Source organism: Dendropsophus ebraccatus, chromosome 3 (assembly GCF_027789765.1).
Source record: "Dendropsophus ebraccatus isolate aDenEbr1 chromosome 3, aDenEbr1.pat, whole genome shotgun sequence".
In the NCBI taxonomy this organism is placed as follows: domain Eukaryota; kingdom Metazoa; phylum Chordata; class Amphibia; order Anura; family Hylidae; genus Dendropsophus; species Dendropsophus ebraccatus.
The window spans coordinates 167368821-167385150 of record NC_091456.1 but is presented as its reverse complement, the minus strand read 5'-3'; the positions used below and the strand labels follow the sequence as shown (position 1 = coordinate 167385150).

The following is a 16330-nucleotide window of genomic DNA, read 5'->3' as shown; positions in this document are numbered from 1 at the left end:
AATAACCAGTGAAAAATTACACGTCAGTCAGTGTTACTGCAGTTTGTGAGATGTGGGCCCACCAGAGGATTCTCCGGTCCTCCGGTGGGCCAGTCCAACCCTGTACTATGGGGGATGCTCAGGGGTCGGCCTAGGGAAGGAAAATCTTAATACTTCAACACCAAGAAATTGTGGACAATTGTCTCTTCCATCTTTGTGCAGGGCCCATAAAATTTTAGGGTCTGGATACAACTGCTACCTTGGTTACCTCTAATAGCCACACACCTGTATACAGCTCTCACATTGGGAGATAACTATACATCATATAACCTATTGTCTCTTCAGAAGACTGCAAACAAAAAAACACTTTTTGGGCCACAGACTCCAGGAAAGAAATGGTGAACTAATTCTTTTTTTAATCAGGTCAGCGCTTTATAATGAGGTGAACGTCTGATATCTGTGGCCTATTTAAGGGCTTGTTTCGATGTATGAGAAGAAGCCGGGAAGCCGATGTGAGCTGCAAACGTTGATGGGCTGATAAGAGGTCTGTTAACCCCTAGAACCCTGGCTAGATCTAATTTTCAACATAAGCCCAAAGACTAAGACCTGCTTCATCTTACTTGCTATAATTTCATATCACATGGTGTAGGCAGTGTATGTACAGGGTGTAATGGTTGTATATGAAACCCCTATCACATGCCCCAGGTCCCAACTGTATCCAAATCAAAAGGCCATTGGCCCTTGCCGTGCCACTTATTTCTTTAAGACACGGGCTACTTTGGTGCAGTGGCCTACAGGAGGTCAGGGGCCTGAGGACTTCAGAAATTGCAGCAAACTCTGAGTAGACGACCACGCCACTCCATATGGAAATGCGGGCAAGTAAGGTTTTTTTTATTTGTTACCACGAAGAGGACATTATTCTGTAGGGGCAAAACAGATGACTACTACTGTATGGGGGCACATAGGAGGAACATAATTACTGTATGGGGGCACATAGGAGGAACATTATTACTGTATGGGGGCACAAAGTGAATCATATTTCTGTGTGGGGCACAAAGGGTAGTGGTGCACCTGGTTGGGGTCCACAGATCAGGATTTCTATATCTCCTATTTTTATTGCCACTTTTAACTTGTCCCCGTATTACCTGAGTACTGTATGGTGGTTTTACTTGAACACAATATGGTGTTATTTACAACACATTGTATGGCACTTCTACTTGGGTGCTGTACAGTATATTTATTTTGCAGCATATTGCGGTGGTAGCACTGGTAAAGGGGTAGTTCACCCCCCAAAAAAATTCTTTCAAATAAACTGGTGCCAGAGATTTGTAATTTACTTCTATCAAAAAATCTCTTCTTCCAGTACTTATCTGCTGCTGTATGTCCTTCAGGAGAGCAGGAGAAGTTTTCCCTAAGGATTTCCTACTGCTTTGGACAGTTCCTAACAGGGACAAAGGTGGCAGTAGAGAGCACTATGTCAGACTGGAAAGAATAGGGCACTCTATGGTATAGTTATTTATCTTGTGGATGCACCATATGGGGGAGGCAGCGGCACAGGGCAATGGTCATGGTGGCTGGAGAGAACCTAAAGGGATTTAGGGCGGCCTCCACACATGTGGTCACACTCTGCAGTAGTAGTTATCTATGTGTGACACTAGCACATTCCCCGGCTGCACACATGCGTGTGTCTCACTTGTGTACATGTTGTCATGATCTGTTTTGTATTTCTATAGGATGTTATCTCCTTTCCACATTATCTAAGGGCAGGAAGTGGTTTCATCTTATATGTTCAGAGAATTTTTTTTTTTTTTTTTGCATTACCAAGTGTTTTTGTTTTTTCCCCACACTTTTTTGTCCATATATACATTATATTGAAACATCCAGCCAATAAATAATAATATAATAAATAATAATAACAAATAAATAATAAAATACATAAGAAAACCAATGTTTATCCGCCGGCATTGGTGATACTGAAAATGAAACACTCAAGGTGGTATACAAGAGAAACCGCTCATTCTATGTTTCTATGTGTGGTAGCACTCCCATTGTGGTGGACGGTGGGGTGTCAGTGTCCTTGGTGGTAGAGAATAACCAATACATTTAACAGGTGTTTAAATGTTCACACAGCGTCAAAAATAGAGAAAAGGCGTCTGCTTTAGCAATTTAAAAAAACGTCTGTTTTTGCCACGATTTAACTGACTGCAATGGCAATGCATTGAAGTCAATGGAAAGACGGACGTCCAATGCGCACAATGTATTGAATAACGGACGTTATTGCTGCGGATGTCAAAATAATATTCATGTTCATTATTTTCGGACGTCTTTTGCAAACAGCAGACTTTTTTTTATTAGTTGTTTACACACAGTTTCTCTTTTGTCACTGTTCTTTCTATTATTTTTGCTATTAAATACAATGTTCTTTTCAATTAGGACTCACCCAAAGGCCAGTTAGTAACCTCAAACTAGATTAATGTACCAACAGCCGTCATTGCACTAAGGGGAGGCCAGACATCTAAATGACGTCTGTTATTTTAGACTTAAAATGACGGATGCGATTTTAAACAGAGTAGAAAAAACGTTGTGTGGACATAGCCTTAGGGTGGTAATGTCCGGCTAATGTCTAGTCCCTGTTGTGGTGTCTGATAAGATATATAGTCACAATCGGGAAGATTTATCAAACATGGTGTAAAGTGAAACTGGCTCAGTTGCGCCTAGCAACCAATCAGATTCCACCTTTCATTTTCCAAAGAGTCTGTGAGGAATGAAAGGTGGAATCTGATTGGTTGCTAGGGGCAACTGAGCCAGTTTCACTTTACACCATGTTTGATAAATCCCCCCCAATGTGCTGCAGCTTTGTTTTACAGCATAATAACAACAAAAAAATAATAAATGTAAATAACAAACTTTACAAGCTTTATTTCACATGTACTGTCAATTTAGATTTTAAAAGTTATAATGACAGTGACACTTCTGTCTAAAAACATGAAAATACAGGCAGTGGGATACAGCATCAGCAAAGGAGATGGAGGTCTTTGCTAGGACAGATGACGTTTACGACAATGCTGCCCCCTGCAGGCTGGGAAGGGCACTATTTCAGGGCAGGCTGGGAGCAATTTGTCTATACGCGTAGTTTGATAGACCTCTGCATTGCATCACGTTGGGCCCAAACATCCAGGATGGGAGGGAACAGGCCGCGGGTGGCTGAGCCCCATAGTTCAGTATTTTGGGTCCTATAACATATAGCGCTGGATAATGGCTTAGATTTTACTTTGCCTTGTTGGCCGGCAGGTTGTCTCCATCTTGGGGGTCCTGTATAAGGAACAGAAGAAGTAAAATTAATAATAAAATATACTGCAGAGTATATACAGTGTGTATGGAGATTTTTACATCAGCATATTAATGCGTTCACTATAATGGTGGGCTGTTATACTCCTCTATGTCTGGATGGCACAGTTGAGTGGCTGCCGCCCCTGTGACTACTAGGGTGCCCAGGGCACATTGCTCTGCCATTCAGCTTGTGGGTGCTGGGCCTGATGTCTATAGATAATGCCCTGTACCCAGCGCTGCCCCCTGATGGAGGTAAATTGCGATTTCACTACAGCTTGCAGCTTTCCCCATCTGACTGAGGGGGAAGAGAGTAGAAGTTATAAGCTGAGAATTTGTTGGCTATTGTTATTGGGTGGGCACTATTGGAGCGGTACTATTCTTTTGGCATATATGGCACTGTTCTTGGGAGGACTGTACAGTTGTTTCTGTAGGCTTTTGTATCAGAGTAGCAGTATTTCTTGGGCACTATATGGTACTGTTTATATAGGCACTATATGGCCCTTTTACTAAATTCACTACACCGTACCGTTACCATACCGCAGTGTTACTATAGCCACTGTATGGTACTGTTACTATAGGCACTATACCGTACAGTTACATAGGCACTATACCGCACTGTTCCTGTGGGTACTCTATTGTCCTGTTACTATACTGTACTGTTACTATAGGCACTAAATGACCCTGTTACTATTCTGCACTGTTCCTGAGGTCACTATACAACACTATTCCTGTGGGCACTATCCTGCGCTGTTTCTGGGGGCACTATACTGTGCTGTTCCTGGGGGCACTATCCTGCTCTGTTCCTGGGGGTACTATCCTGCACTGTTCCTGGGGGTACTATCCTGCACTGTTCCTGGGGGCACTATCCTGCACGGGTTCCTGGGGACACTTTACCGCATTGTTCCTATGGACACTACCCTGCACTGTACCTGTGGACACTACCCTGCACTGTTTCTGGGGGCACTTTACCACACTGTACCTGGGGGCACTGTACCACACCGTTCCTGGGGGCACTATACCACACTGTTCCTGGAGGCGCTATACTGCACTCTTCCTGTGAACATTATCCTGCACTGTTTCTGGGGGCACTATGCTGCACTGTTCCTGTGGGACACTATCCTGCACTCTTCCTGTGGGCACTATACCGCACTGTCCCTGGGGGAAATATCCTACACTATTTCTGTGGACACTATCCTGCACTGTTCCTAGGGTTACTATGCTGCACTGTTCCTGTGGGACACTATCCTGCACTGTTTCTGGGGGCACTATGCTGCACTCTTCCTGTGGACACTATCCTGCACTCTTCCTGGGGGCACTATACCGCACTGTGCCTGGGGGCACTACCCTACTACACTATTTCTGTGGACACTATCCTGCACTGTTCCATGGGGCACCATATAACACTGTTCCTGTGGGCACTATTTGTTTAGCCCATGTACTGTTTAGCCACATTCAGCCATAACCAGACAATATGGTAATTTTTCTGTTATGCTCCTCTCAAAGTGGCTGATGCCAGAGAACAACAGATGACATTCAGCTACACCATAGACAACTGTACCTACCAGACACAAGCTGCCTCTGCAGATGCCCCAGATTGGAGAAGAAGCCTGGGAAGGTTTTCTGGTGTCGATGTGACACAGTCATAGAGTCATGGCTGGCCAGGGCCGGGAGCTGTCGGTCCTCACGAGACTCGGGACAGTTCTTGACCGGATAGATCTGGAATCTTTCAATCTCACCAGTCTGCAGTTTAGACTCCAGTTCTTGTCTGGTAAACTGAGGGTAAGAAGAAGACAGCAAGACGGACCTGTAGACCACTGGGGCCACATCCCTGAAGGATTCAGGTGGGCATGCTGGAGATGGGCATGGAGACACCGGGTCACCACATATCACACATCCTAAGGCCCTCGGCCTGGGAAGGCGATCCATTTCAGGAGACAAGACATCCAGGAGGAAATTTATCCTGAGACTTAGGAATCAGCCAGAAGTTTTTGCAGTGATTGTTTGCAGGCTTCTGGTTGCTTGGCTACTTGGCATTGTGATCATCGCACATTGTTATTTACGACTCCTTGGCAACAGATCTACAAATGCTCCTTTCACTTTTGAAACCTCTTCCCAGGCCGGATCTATCATGTTGTTAGGATGTCTCCATTCAGAGTTCATTAAACTGACATGTTGGGACCTCCCGAAAGAAAGACAGTCTTAGGAGATACCTCCACTCTGTGGATTATACATAAGGGACCTGGATGGGTGAACCCCTCTCTTATATTCAGCCAAAATTCCCTTGTAGCCTACATGGATTTCTAAACTAGACAATGACTTAAAGGGAATGTGTCATTAGAAAATGACCTATTGTTTAATAGGTGATCCATGCCCTTTAACTTTACCAGCTAAATAAGAGTTTTAGGCAACACTTACCAGGACAGTCATCCCAGCTGTCCTGTCCAGTTCTGCTAACACGCTCTTCCTTAGTATACACAGAACCTTAGCTATGGGTCAGTATAGGCCCACTAGGGTTAACAATGCTGAAAGTCCCACAGTATCTTAGTTTTTAAGACCTTCTCACACATTGCTATCTGGTTGCCAACCTAATAGACCACTCCGTCTTTGGGTATCCTCCCATTTGTATTTTGGGTTGTCCTACTCTCCGGGATCATGTCCTTTATTGAAGCAGTATGTAGATCAAATTTAACTTTTATTTTGTTGTTGTTCTTGGGGAGAACATAACAAACAGCCTATTCTTACCTTTCAGCACTCCCCTGAAGTCCTCCAAGGTCATCTTCTGGTCCCAGTTGAACAATTCCACCTCCAATTCCGAGATGGACTAATCTGGAAGATAGCCTGCTCGACTAAGGGGCCTATTCCACGGAGCGATAATCGGCCAAATCGGAGCGATAATCGTCTGAATCGGCTCATTGTGGGCGATTATTGCTCCGTGGAATAGAGAGAACGATCAGCCGATGATCGTGTCATCGGCTGATCGTTCATTTAGGTTCAGACCTAAAATCATTGTTTGCCACCAGCGCATCGCTACGGTGGAATAGTGGTGCGCGGCGGCGACCGACGATTTCAGCAGCATCATACATTACCTGTACGGGCTGCAGGTCTTCTCCTTCTCCTGGGGTGCCGCGTGCAGCAGCTTTGGAGCGGGGCTGTCTGAACTGACAGACCGCTCAGCCAATCACTGGCCGGGACTGCCGTGGCCAGTAATTGGCTGAGTGGTCTGTCAGTTCAGACAGCCCTGCTCCGAAGCTGCTGCGCGCTGGACCCTGGGAGAAGGAGAAGACCTGCAGCCCGGACAGGTAATGTTTGAAACAAGTGCTGCAAGGACATCGGTAACGATGTCCCTGCAGCCCTCACTTAACGATCATTGGGCCGTGGAATAGGCCCAGTAAACAAGCGCCGATCTAGCAGATCGGGGCTCGTTTGCATCGTTGATCGGGCCCCTATCGGCCCGTGGAATAGGACCCTAACTCACTGAGGCGGGACAGAAATTTGGCCAGTGGCTGAGCGGACTATACCCCCAGATGAGTGCGTCTTGGAAGAGCAGCTGGGATAGTTCAGCCGGGACCTAAAGATGACGTCAGAGGGGGAGCGCAGAGGTAAGAATAGGCTGTTTCTTATGTTCACACCAAGGGCAGCAACATATTAAAAGTTAAGTTTGAGCAGAATACTCCTTTAAGCATAATGCCTGTGGATATAAAGTCACAAGCCTGACAAAATGGAGGCATCACTGAGCAGAATCATCGAAAGGATCATTTGGTGCCTTCTGTTCATTCTTTAAGCTGAGAATTGGCAAAATCTCACTCTCTCCCTGGTTTACGGGAAACTCTCAGATCTGATATCCATGATATATTTTTATAGATCTGGGCCCCTTGGATGAAATCCACATCTTTCTTCCAATGGGATCCTTACCCTATAGGATAGCATCTTACAGGAAGTCACTTCTTTCATAATTTCCTCCACCTCTTCCTTTCTTACTCTTCTCCTCTACTCACTATATGACCAATGACCTACTCTATATGTTCTCATTGTTATTTGTGCTTGTTCTGGCACAGCAGAAGATGTAGAGGAACCTGAGCACATGGTGGTTAGCATTACCATCTCGCTGTCATAAGTGAAATAAAAGAGATTAAGATCAACGAGAACTAAGGAGCAAACAGCAAAGAAGGATGTTGTGGTCGCCCTGTGGCTCACTGGGGTACAGTCGTACAACAGCGGCTCCTGATACAAGGGCTTTGTTCTTCACGTTCCCTGCGTGGTTAGAACAAGACGTCTGGAGAACGTGTCTGCTTTGATACAAGAGTCTTTGGCGAGAAAACAAAAACACTGTATGATGGCCCTCAACCTGTGATCTCCAACCATAACACAAAAATATGGCCAACTCCACAAGGCCATGATCGAGTGTGGACAATCTTTAAAAATTCCTATGACCTCTATGGGCCAACATGATGTTTGGCTACTGAGACCTCTAGTGATCAGCTGTAATCCGCTGCAAGTGCTCAATTCCCCTGCAGCACCTCAATGGGTGAAATTATGTATTACAGTCTCCCCTGAAATCAATGGGTAACCCATGTAAGGATGCAGCGGGTTCTGCAGAGATAAGCTTCTGGAAGCCACACTTCACTCCAAAGTAACTGTGGTCAAGTATTTTTTTTTATTTTAAAAACTCTCCGTTTATTCCTTTTCCAACATATAGCAACTTAACATGTTCACAATTTACCATCATGATATTACTTACATTCTTTTTTTTTTTAAAGAGTTTATTTAAACTTTTGCAATGAGAACATACAAGAAAGAGCAAATAACATGATCGGGCACAATCCGCCCTGTGAATGAGTGGAGGACACACACCAAAAGGAATCATCCTAGCCTAAGAAGGAGCTAACTACTAGGCTGTATAATGGGACAGGGGGACTATTCTAGGCGTGCATCCTCGGAATAACTCCACCGCACAATTGCGCGGCCATACGGATGAAGACGGACACAAACACACAGACGACATGCACATTCGAACATCCACACACCATACACCCCATGGTGCCCTCCCCCCCCCCCCCCCTCCATGACCCCCCCAAAGATCTAATCATCCACCGTAACAACTAGCATGAGCCAGTGTATCCAAATCTTTTTAAACTTCCGGAGAACCTTACGATGTTCATATAGGACCTCATATAGTGGAACATACTTATTAACCAGCTGTTTCCAGCGAGACAAGGAGGGAACGTCCGTGCATTTCCACTCCATTGCAATAATCTTTTTTGCACAGAATAAAAGAAACCTTATGAAAACCCTGTAGTATTTGTTTTGCGTGATATCATTGATAATGCCTAACAGACAAACTGATGGGGTGCAGACAAACGGAAAGTCAAAGTGGTCGAACAGGAACTGCAGAAGCGATCGCCAAAAGGCCTGAATCTTGGGACACGACCACACAGCATGCATGAAAGTGCCAACATCCGACTGACATTTAAAACAGGTATCCGAAGGGGACACCCCCATATTCCTGAGTCTCTCCGGGGTATAGTAGGTTCGCATCAGGTAGCGGAACTGAATTAGCCGATCCCTGGCGCTAACTACCGTAGGATAAAAAGAGCTCACCACCTCCTTCCACCGCCGATCATCTAGGGAAGGGACATCCACCACCCACCTCGCATAGGCTGTCTGAAACGGGGATGTGTCTTACATTCTTACATCTTCATTTTTTAATAACTTAAGCCAATACGGATTGATCTTCCAAACTCACTCTCCTTCCTTCCTTCCCCCTCGTCATCAGTCCAACATATAATGGTAAATGGTCAGATACTGATTAGAGATGAGCGAACCTCGAGCATGCTCGAGTCCATCCAAACCTGATCGTTTGGGATTGGATTAGCGGTGGCTGCTGAAGTTGGATAAAGCTCTTAGGTTGTCTGGAAAACATGGATACAGCCAATGACTTTATCCATGATTTCCACATAGCCTTAGGGCTTTATCCAAGTTCAGCAGCCGCCACTAATCAAATGCCGAACGATCAGGTTCGGATGGACTCGAGCATGCTCCAGGTTCGCTCATCTCTATTACTGATCCAACCATGTATTTTATTTTCTTCATGTATTTCAACATCTGAGCATTACAAAGTCTCATGTCAACGACATTGTGTTACTGGTCTTTTGTACACAGGAGAAAATCGGGGCAGCAGGGTATATTTTACGCCAAATATTTATTAACCCTGTCTTGTCACAAACTTTTGCCGAAGGAGACACCACCGCCACATATATTACCTCCTTACTTCTTTTTCTCTCTTTACTTTCATTCATGACACAGTTAAAGTCTCCTGTGACGAGAACTGGACAACTCTCTTTCTTAGTAACATAATTAAAAACAATTTTAAGAACACAGGATGAGTACGGGGGTGGGATATACAAGAACACTAAAATACACCTTAACTCCCCCAACAAAATGATGTATCTTCCTTTCTTGTCTCTTTTCCTATCTACACCCCCCCCTCGCCCATTTGAAGTGCTGTTACCTGACAATGCATCCCTTACTTTGCCTGCTAGTTTTGCCCCTTCTGGACCATTTCACAATACACCATCACTTTAAATTTGTTTAGGCAATATTATATTCAGAACTGCTGTTTCACACCCTGAGAATCCATCCACCCACTAGCTTTCTATGCTGACTGAAAAAAACACGTCTTCCCCTTCCATTCCTCTCTCAGCTTTGCAGGGAACATGAGTGCGTACTTCACCCCCCTGGTTGTCAGACCCCCTTTTTTTTTTTTTTTTTTTAGATCTATAAACTGAGTGCTGGCTTTCTGCGTCTCCACTGCATAGTCTGTATATTTGGAAACTTTTGAATTGCCATATTTATCAGACTTCCTTTTTTTTTAGGCATTTTTCCTCAGAAACTAAAGGGACAGTAAGGGCATGAGACATGTAGCAAAGTCACTGATTCAGCAATTGGCCTGGGAGAAGTAGCAGAGACCCTGATTCAACAATTAGCAAAAGACACAATAGCAGAATTCCTAATTCAACAAATGGCATAGGACAAGTAACCACTGTCACTGATTCAACAAAAGGCATAGGACAAGTAACCACTGTCACTGATTCAACAAAAGGCATAGGACAAGTAACCACTGTTACTGATTCAGCAATTGGCATAGGACAAGTAACCACTGTCACTGATTCAGCAATTGGCATAGGACAAGTAACCACTGTCACTGATTCAGCAATTGGCACTTAGCATCAAACATGTGGCAAGTCAGTATAGATATAGACAGGCAGCTAAATCCCTGTTCCAGCAAGATATATCACAAATGGCAAGTCTTATCCCCAACAAGGGAGATTCTGCAACAGAGGCATCGTCTGTCTTCATGAGTAGAGATGATCGAACATCGGAAAATCTTTGGTTCTATAGAACTCGAACCTTGTCGAACCTTCCGGATTTTATTCCTGATGCCTTCCCGGTCCATGGGGGAAGGAGGAAACAGCCCGGGTACCACCTGGAATTCCAGAATTCAGCCTAGGTAATAGGACCGGGAAGGCATCGGGAATTAAATGTGGAAGGTTCGAGTTCTATAGAACCTAAGATTTTCCGATGTTTGATCATCTCTACTCATGAAGACAGGTGATGCCTCTGTTGCGGAATCTCCCTTGTTGGGGATAAGACTTGCCTAAGATTTTCCGATGTTCAATCATCTCTATTCATAAGTTCCAGGAGGGTCCCTGACTGTTTCAGGCTTTCTTACTGGAGGTTTGTAGTGAGCAGTGGCCGACCTCCAGGGTCAGTTTGCCAAATACCATCTTCCCTGGATCCCCACAACAGTCCTCTCACCACCATCCACAGGACCCCACCGTCAGAGGACTCTGGTACACTGCTCTACTGACCATGTGGTGTTGAAGCCCTCTCAAATGCTGCAGTATCCTTTTGCAACGGGTCCTCATTACACCATTGGGACTTTCCACCTCTGGACCTCGTTTATTCAAAGCCCCCTGTCGAAACAATGACCAGGGGCTCACCACGACTTTCCTTTCCTCACTCTCTTCTCCCCCTCCAGCACCAACAGTCTGCCTAAGGAGTTCCTGGCCCAGTATCAATGCTTTGGTGCTTTGGATGGACGCTCAGAGCCTACACATGGTCTGGATGAGACCTAGCAGGCAGAGGAGCACACCTTAGCTGTTCCTTTTCCTAATTCCCTTAGGAAACTCCAATAAAGGGAGTATTTTGTTCTGATAACCTTATCCCTTATGCCCAGCGGTAGGACCCCTCGGAATCTTGAGAATGGGGGCCCTATTTTTCCATTAGAAAAGACCAGACATAGAACACAGCGCCAAATAAGCAATTACCAACATCCTCTGATTGAGAAAAGTGTTGCAGTAGATTTTGTGCTAACATCTCTATGGCGTCATTTCTATGACTATCCAACAATCCAGAAGGTTTAATAATACGGCATCTATCGGGCCACTCTTATGTCAGCTGTAGCATAGTGCCAGATCTGTTATATAATGAATCAGGATAGTGAACTGATAGAACCCAATGGCAATAAGATAACTCTGCTTAATCTGACCCAGTTCATACAGCAAAGCCGATACGTGATCTGTATCCCTGTAACAGAGAGATCCCTAAAACAGTGAGATGACTCTGCTCATACTGTCCCAGTTCATACAGAAAAGCTGATAAATGGTGACAGAAAAGTTGATGACTATCCAGTAATCTTGAAGGTTTAATAATATGGCATCTATCGGGCCATACTTATGCCAGTTGAAAAGAATTTTACTATACCTTACTGTGTCTCTCTGTGGACAAATTGTTCACATTTTCATCGCATATGTCAGTTGTAGTCCTGTATCAGATATGGTATATGATGAATCCGGATGGTGCACTAATAAATCCCAATGATATTGAGATGACTCCGCCTATTCACACAGCAAAGCTGATAAGTGATTTTCCCAAAATCTGCTATATGATGATTCAGAACAGTACACTAATGGATTCCAATGACAATGAGGTAACTCATTCCATCCCAGTTCATACATCAAAGCTGATAAGTGAGCGGTAGTTTTGTACCAGATGTGTTATATGATGAATCAGGATTATACATGCATGCATTGCTATGGCTAATCTGGCCAAAGCAAGAAAAAAACATCTTGCCTTATGAAGGTTTGGCGCTCCATAAGTTTGATGACTTATCCTCAGGACAGGCCATAAATATTGGATAAGTGGGGGTCTGACTCCTGGCACTCCCACCTACCTTCTGTTTAAAGGTGCCTCTGCATTTGTGTGGGTGCTGCAGCATCTTCAGTGCCTACTAGCCCTCATACCTAGACTGTTGTACTACACATAGGGGTGATGGAATGGGCTGCAGTTTCTCCCCATTTTCTTAAATAGGACATAGCTACAGTACTGTGCGTTCAGAAGATCAGTGCCAGGTAGCACAGAGGAGTAAAGCAGAGAAATGGTAACAGCAAGTGAGTAATAACACTGAGGCTTACATACAGATATAGCACGATGCTTTATTTAAAAGGTCAGTGTAAGATCCAAGTTCATAGAGGGAAGATGTCTCTTTGTCTCCAAGCATTAGAACCCAGCTATATAAAATACTGAGGGTGACAGAATACCTGCACAGCAGTGGGATCAGTGAAATATATATATGTGCTGTTATGTCCCAGCATTGCTGGTCGTCACACTTTCTACTTCATTTGACTGTACGGACCTGTTCTTCTCAACTATATCCCGGATATCCTGAAAAAAAATAAAATAAATAAATTAGGATATATTCTTTTCTGTTACAGCATTATAGGGGTTATCAAGGCTTACAAAAATATGGCCGCTTTCTTCCAGGAACAGCAGCACCCCTGTCCTCAATTTGGGTGTGGTATTGCAGCTCAGTTCTACTGAAGTGAATGGAGCTGAATTGTAATGCTGCGCACAGCCTGAGGACGGGGGTGGTGAAAGAGACAAACATGGAAAGTCCCTTTAGGGGGGATTCACAGCGGAAATCTAGCTGCGAGTTTTGCAGTGAGATCCGCTACAAGGTAAGGTCCTGTCAGGTCCCTGTGAATACATACTCGCAGCGGTCTGTAATTCAGCCGCCCCCTTAACCCCTTAATCGGCTCCCGCTCTCTTTATACATTACCTGTCTCCTTGCTGAATGGGGTTCCAGCTTCCTGCTCTGCCGCCCAGCCAATCAGTGGCTGTGGCAGGGCAAACCACTGATTGGCTGGGCGGCAGAGCAGGAAGCCGGGACCCCATGCAGCAAGGAGACAGGTAATGTATAAAGACAGCGGGAGCCAATTAAGGGGTTAAGGGGGCAGCTGGATCTTCAAGACCGCTGCGAGTATGTATTCACAGGGACCTGCCAGGACCTTACCTTGTAGCGGATCTTGCGGTATTTCCGCTGCGAGTTGTCCTGTGTGAAGGCACCCTTAAGGTGTTAGGCAATTTACTTACTGAGAGTTTATAAAGTTGACAAGCTTCCACAAGTTCTTGAAAAATGGGGTGCTTGAGGAGGGCAGGAAGGGACACGTGACCCAATGCATCCAGACTCATCTCATTGAATATGTCCCTGATTACCTGGATGAGAAAATAAGCAATAAAATGAAATATCAGAAAATTTATATAAACCCAGAAATCTGCGGAAATGTCCATGTCAAGCAGAGATGTATCATTTGATCTAAAGCTGTACACAGAGATGTATCATATATGATCTATAGCTGTATGCAGAGATGTATCATATATAATGTAAGACTATGTTCACACGTAGTAAGACATCGGCCATTCCGTGATCTGGCCGTGTCACAGAATGGCCGGTGTCAGAGAAGATCATCCGGCCGGTACTGCAGTACCGGCCGGAAGATCTTCATTGCCGCTGAATTTGGATGCGGGCGCATCTGTGCGTGCCTGCATCTGAATTCCCCGCTTCACACAATGGAGCGTGCGTCCGGAGCTGCACACTCCATTGTGAGCATTGATAGGTTTTCTGCGGCCGCTATTCACTAAGATGTATCATATATGAGCTATAGCTGTATAGACAAATGTATCATATATGAGCTAAAGCTGTATACAGAGATGTATCATTTATGAGCTATAGCTGTATACAGAGATGTATCATATACTGATCTATAGCTATATACAGAAATGTATCATATACTGACCTATCGCTGTATTCGAGATGTATCATGTATGATGTATAGTTGCATACAATCCTCCCCTTTGGGGTACACAGTATATCAGGACATCGGACAATCCCTGTATTTTCTATAGAATCACTCAGCTCACCTTGTGATAATCATTTGCTTCTCTTTCCAGCTGGCGAAACCTATGAGTATCGCCATCATCTCCAGCGCCATGCTGAAAGATGCGCAGGACCTCCTGTAAAGTGATTGTTGGCTGCTCCGTGTTGGGGATGACATCATCATCATCATTCTCTATTGTTTTCTCCTTATTTTCTTCTAGGGCATCCATGGCTGGAAGAGACTGAAAGTGATATGTATGAGTGGAGTACTCACTATACTGTATGTGCATGTACATCCTAAAGGGAAACTCCACCATCACAGCCGCCCCTGAGATGCTGTGACCCCGGCATCTACACTTTACATCTAGCCCATGTCAGTGGCAGCATCCTCACGCTTGCAACACTGTTGCCAGATTATTCATCTATCAGTGGTTGTAATGTAATGGCTGATAAGTATACATATTTAAAGGGTTTGTCCAGGCTTGTGAAAACATGACTGCTTTCTTACAGGAACTGCGCCACACACAACCCGAGGACAGGGGTGGAGCTGTTTCTACAAGAAAGTAGCTGTGCTTCTTTTAATCCTGGGTAACCCCTTTAAGGGACAATGCTCCGGGCTTATTACCTTGACAAGCAGATTTTCCTCTGGGGGCTTCTTGACTGGTCTCCCAGTCGTGATGCTTAGCGCTCGGTAAAATCCTTCCAGCGGGTCCGAGTGAGAAGCGAAATACAGCAACATATCTGTGTAGTGGAGACGAGGAGGCTGCGTGTGCTCAGCAAACAAGTCAAAGAAAAACTAGAGGGATCAGAAACAATGACAAAAATCTATTATAAAACATAAGACGGTTCAGTCCATTATGTGTATGTGACCGGCCAGAATGTGATGTCAAAAAACTACACTGCCAGCAACAACCTAGACCAGGGGTCCCCAAACTACAGCCCGCAGGCCGCATGCGGCCCCCAGAGGCGTTTTATCCGGCCCCCGACGCACTTCCGGAAGGGACAACTCTTTCATTGGTGGTCAGTGAGAAGACTGCTCTCACTGACCACCAATAAAAGAGTTCCCCCTTCCGGATCACGCCAGCCCCTGCCCCGCATCCACACTGCTGCCGACATCCCCGCCGAAGGGATCCCCCAGCAGGTACAGCGACGTCATCACTGGTGGTCCGTGCGGCGCGGAGGAGGCTGGCGGCAGGGCGACATCTCAAACTGCTCCGAGATCTGCGGTCCTGCTCCGGGATCTGCGGTCTGGTGCAACGGACCGCAGATCCCGGAGCAGTGTCAGATGTTATCCCTGCCGGCAGCCTCCTCCGCGCCGCACGGACCACCAACCCTCCCGCCTGGGATGTAACCTGGACATGATCTCTGAGGGATCCTCCGGCAGGGGCAGTGATGACGTCGCTGCTCCTGCTGGGGGATCCCTCCGGCGACTGACCGGCTGAAGAGGCTAGAAGAGATGAACACAGTATTAGGTGAGTATAATTTTTTTTTTTTTTTTGTAGCAATGCAGGGGGGCATAATAACTATATGGGGGACATTGCAGGGGGACAATATAACTATATGGGGGACATTGCAGGGGGTCATTATAACTATATGGGGGACATTATTACTATATGGGGGACATTGCAGGGGGTCATTATAACTATATGGGGGTCATTATAACTATATGGGGGACATTGCAGAGGGACAATATAACTATATGGGGGACATTGCAGGGGGACAATATAACTATATGGGGGACATTGCAGGGGAAAATATAACTATATGGGGGACATTGCAGGGGGTCATTATAACTATATGGGGGAC

At 45.3% G+C, this 16330-nt stretch overlaps 1 protein-coding gene across 3 annotated transcripts in view; it reads right to left on the bottom strand.

Annotated features, from left to right (window-relative positions):
• Positions 1–12799: 12799 nt before the first annotated feature.
• The window catches only part of SPEF2 (sperm flagellar 2), a 100173-nt gene continuing 96642 nt past the window's right edge, over positions 12800–16330 (bottom strand). For 2 of the 3 annotated variants that reach the window (XM_069963060.1, XM_069963061.1), the window contains exons 34-37: positions 15150–15320; positions 14569–14766; positions 13741–13863; positions 12800–13032 (exon numbers count right to left, since the gene is read on the bottom strand). In XM_069963060.1, the coding sequence (XP_069819161.1) occupies positions 12949–13032; positions 13741–13863; positions 14569–14766; positions 15150–15320 (576 nt within the window). In that variant the 3' untranslated portion in view covers positions 12800–12948. Of the gene's footprint in view, positions 13033–13740; positions 13864–14568; positions 14767–15149; positions 15321–16330 lie in introns of those variants that run through there. The other variant, XM_069963063.1, reaches the window with a different exon arrangement.